Below are 2,601 nucleotides of genomic sequence, written 5' to 3'. Positions count from 1 at the left end.
TTTCATATTGATGGAAATGAATGAGAAAAATTCAGGAATGGTATTAAAAATAAAATCATATATAATAATATTAATAATTTTATCAATGCATTTTTTTGGGTATTTGTACGTCTTATGTCAAACTTTATTTTTATGTAAAAATCACTGAATAACAAAAGCATAATAGGAGAGAAGAAATTAGCATTATCACAGAAATTGTTTCAAAGGTAGTTTTATTTATAAAGAAGATAAAAAACAAATATGAATAAAAACAAAAATCACCAAAAATCAAAAAAACTTAAAAAATAGGAACTAAAAAAAGGAAATGATATTGATACTATTCTTAATACTTGGATTTGTCAGAAGTAAATGCCCAACGACAAATTTTATTATTAATTCACCCACTTTTCAAAAAACAGTTGAATCTCAATATAATCCAATAACAAAAAATATTGGATGTGGAGATGAAGGAAGAACACGAGCAACATGGTTTTCAGTTGAAAATAAATCACCTTCAAATATTGCTGTGTCATTACAATTTTACAATGATCAACGAGTTTTATCAAAAGGACATTTAACTGTTACAGTATTGTCTAGTTGTATTGGAAAGAATTCCAAATGTATTTCAAAGTATTCAGGAAGTGAAAAATTAAATGTGGTAACATTTACATTAAGTCCTAATGAAAAAGTATTTATTTCACATCATTCAGAAATTAAAGGAAAAGAAAATAAAAAAGGAGAATGGGTTAGAATAAGAGCAATACCATTTAAACCAACAAATAATCTTAAAAATAATGAAAGAAATGTTAATAAACAAGAAATAAAACATCTCGTTCATAAAACTGATAATGTTCTTCATGAAGCAAAAAATGTAATGAAAAAAATTCAACATGACGTTAGACATCAAAGAGCAAAAGTTGCTGCAGAAAAAATTGCAGAAAAAATGATTCAAAGAAAAATGAAAACAGGAACATTTGTTAAAAAAGAAGAAAGTTTAATGAAAGAAAAAAGTTTTCCTAAAACAATTATTCCTAAAAAAGTGGAATTAATTAAAAAAACAAGTTCTGTTAAAATTGGAAGAATGAAGTTTAGACCATCAAGACCTCATTTTGTTGAATTAATTTCATTTGAAGATCAAAACATTTCAGCAGATATTTGTAATAAAAAAAATGGAAGAAGTAGAGCAAAATATTATCGTGTAGAAATTCCTAAAGGTAAAAAAATTAGAGTAAATACTTGTAATAAACATACTGATAGTGATGTTTCTATTGGTATTATGGTTGGTAATACTTGTAAACAAATTAAAAAATATAAATGTAGAAGAATGAATGGTGAAGTAGTTGAATATACACCTGAAAATAGACAAGCTGAAAGTGTTGTTGTTAGAGTTGGTTCAAAAAATATAAAAGGATATGCAGTTGTCAAAATTGATGCATTAGACATTGTTAAAAATTTAAGTAGAAATAAAAAAGATCAATTATCACGTGAAGGTAGATTTAGATTTGGTGGATTTTGGGGAAAGAAATGGGCTAAATTAACAATTAATAAAAATGAATCTTCTTGTTTAAATAAATGTAAATCAAAAATTTTTAATCAACAAAATAAAAGTTTCTGCAATAAATGCCATTTAGAAGAATCTTGTAAAAAATGTAATGGAAAAAAAGATGGTGAATGTTCAAAGTGTCCTGTTTTAGTTAATAATTCTGTTATTAAATCTAATAAATTAAAACCTTCTCATGTTCAATTAAAATTAAATCCAAAAACAATTCATATTAATCGTAATGTAAATGGTAAAACTAATATTCATTTATTACCTACTGTTAATTCTACTATTACTCAAACCACAGTTGGTAATACAACAATAAAAGCTGCAACTGTAGATAATGGAACTACTCCAAAGAAAACTGTTTTAGAACGTTTTGGTGCAAAAGGAATAATGATTAGTTTATTAGTAGTAGCGGTATGTGGCTTATTATTAATTTTTGGTATGATCATTGTTAAGTTTGCTAAGAGAAACAACAACGAATATAATCCCATTTAATTTCATTCGTTTTTGTTATTTATAACCTTTTTATATTAATAATTAGTATAAATAACATAAATTTACTATTTAATTATTAATTCTTTTGTTGTTATTTATCTTAAACTAAATAAAACTCTGTTTTATTTTTCTTTCTTTGTTTAAATATAAAAATATTGTTTCCTTTTTAATTGTTATCATTTTGTTCTTTATTTATCTATACTACAATAACTGTTGAATTAATCTTTCTTTTTTAAGGAATATTAACTCTATTAAAATTTAATGTTCTTCAATAAAAAGTTATTCAATAAAAGAAATAAGTTTAACTTTTTTTAAACTTTCTTAATATTTTGACTTATTATTTTTTACTCTTGCCATGCTACTAATTCGAGAGATGGAGTAAGTTTCTTTCTTATAATAATATTTCTTCAAACCTAATAACAACTATTAAATGATGAAATAACGTTTTGTTATACTTCAAAAAAAAAGAAAATAAAAAGACTCAACTTGGTATTTTCTTAATTAAACAATTACATGACATCTTTCAATAAGAAAGAGTAGTCTCCTTAATTTTTTCCTAATTGAAATTCCAACCCATAAGT

The 2,601-nt window shown here is 23.9% G+C and overlaps 1 protein-coding gene across 1 annotated transcript; it reads left to right on the top strand.

Annotated features, from left to right (window-relative positions):
• Positions 1-304: 304 nt before the first annotated feature.
• Positions 305-2,020, top strand: ENU1_146920 (hypothetical protein; the record flags this gene model as incomplete). Its single annotated transcript, XM_008860500.1, has 1 exon — positions 305-2,020. One exon carries the CDS (start codon positions 305-307, stop codon positions 2,018-2,020), a length of 1,716 nt encoding a protein of 571 aa, XP_008858722.1.
• Positions 2,021-2,601: the final 581 nt, after the last annotated feature.

Source organism: Entamoeba nuttalli (genome assembly GCF_000257125.1).
Source record: "Entamoeba nuttalli P19 unplaced genomic scaffold asmbl_6051, whole genome shotgun sequence".
NCBI lineage: Eukaryota > Evosea > Mastigamoebida > Endamoebidae > Entamoeba > Entamoeba nuttalli.
Note: the sequence above shows the minus strand (reverse complement) of the source record. Positions and strands in the feature narration are given on the sequence as shown.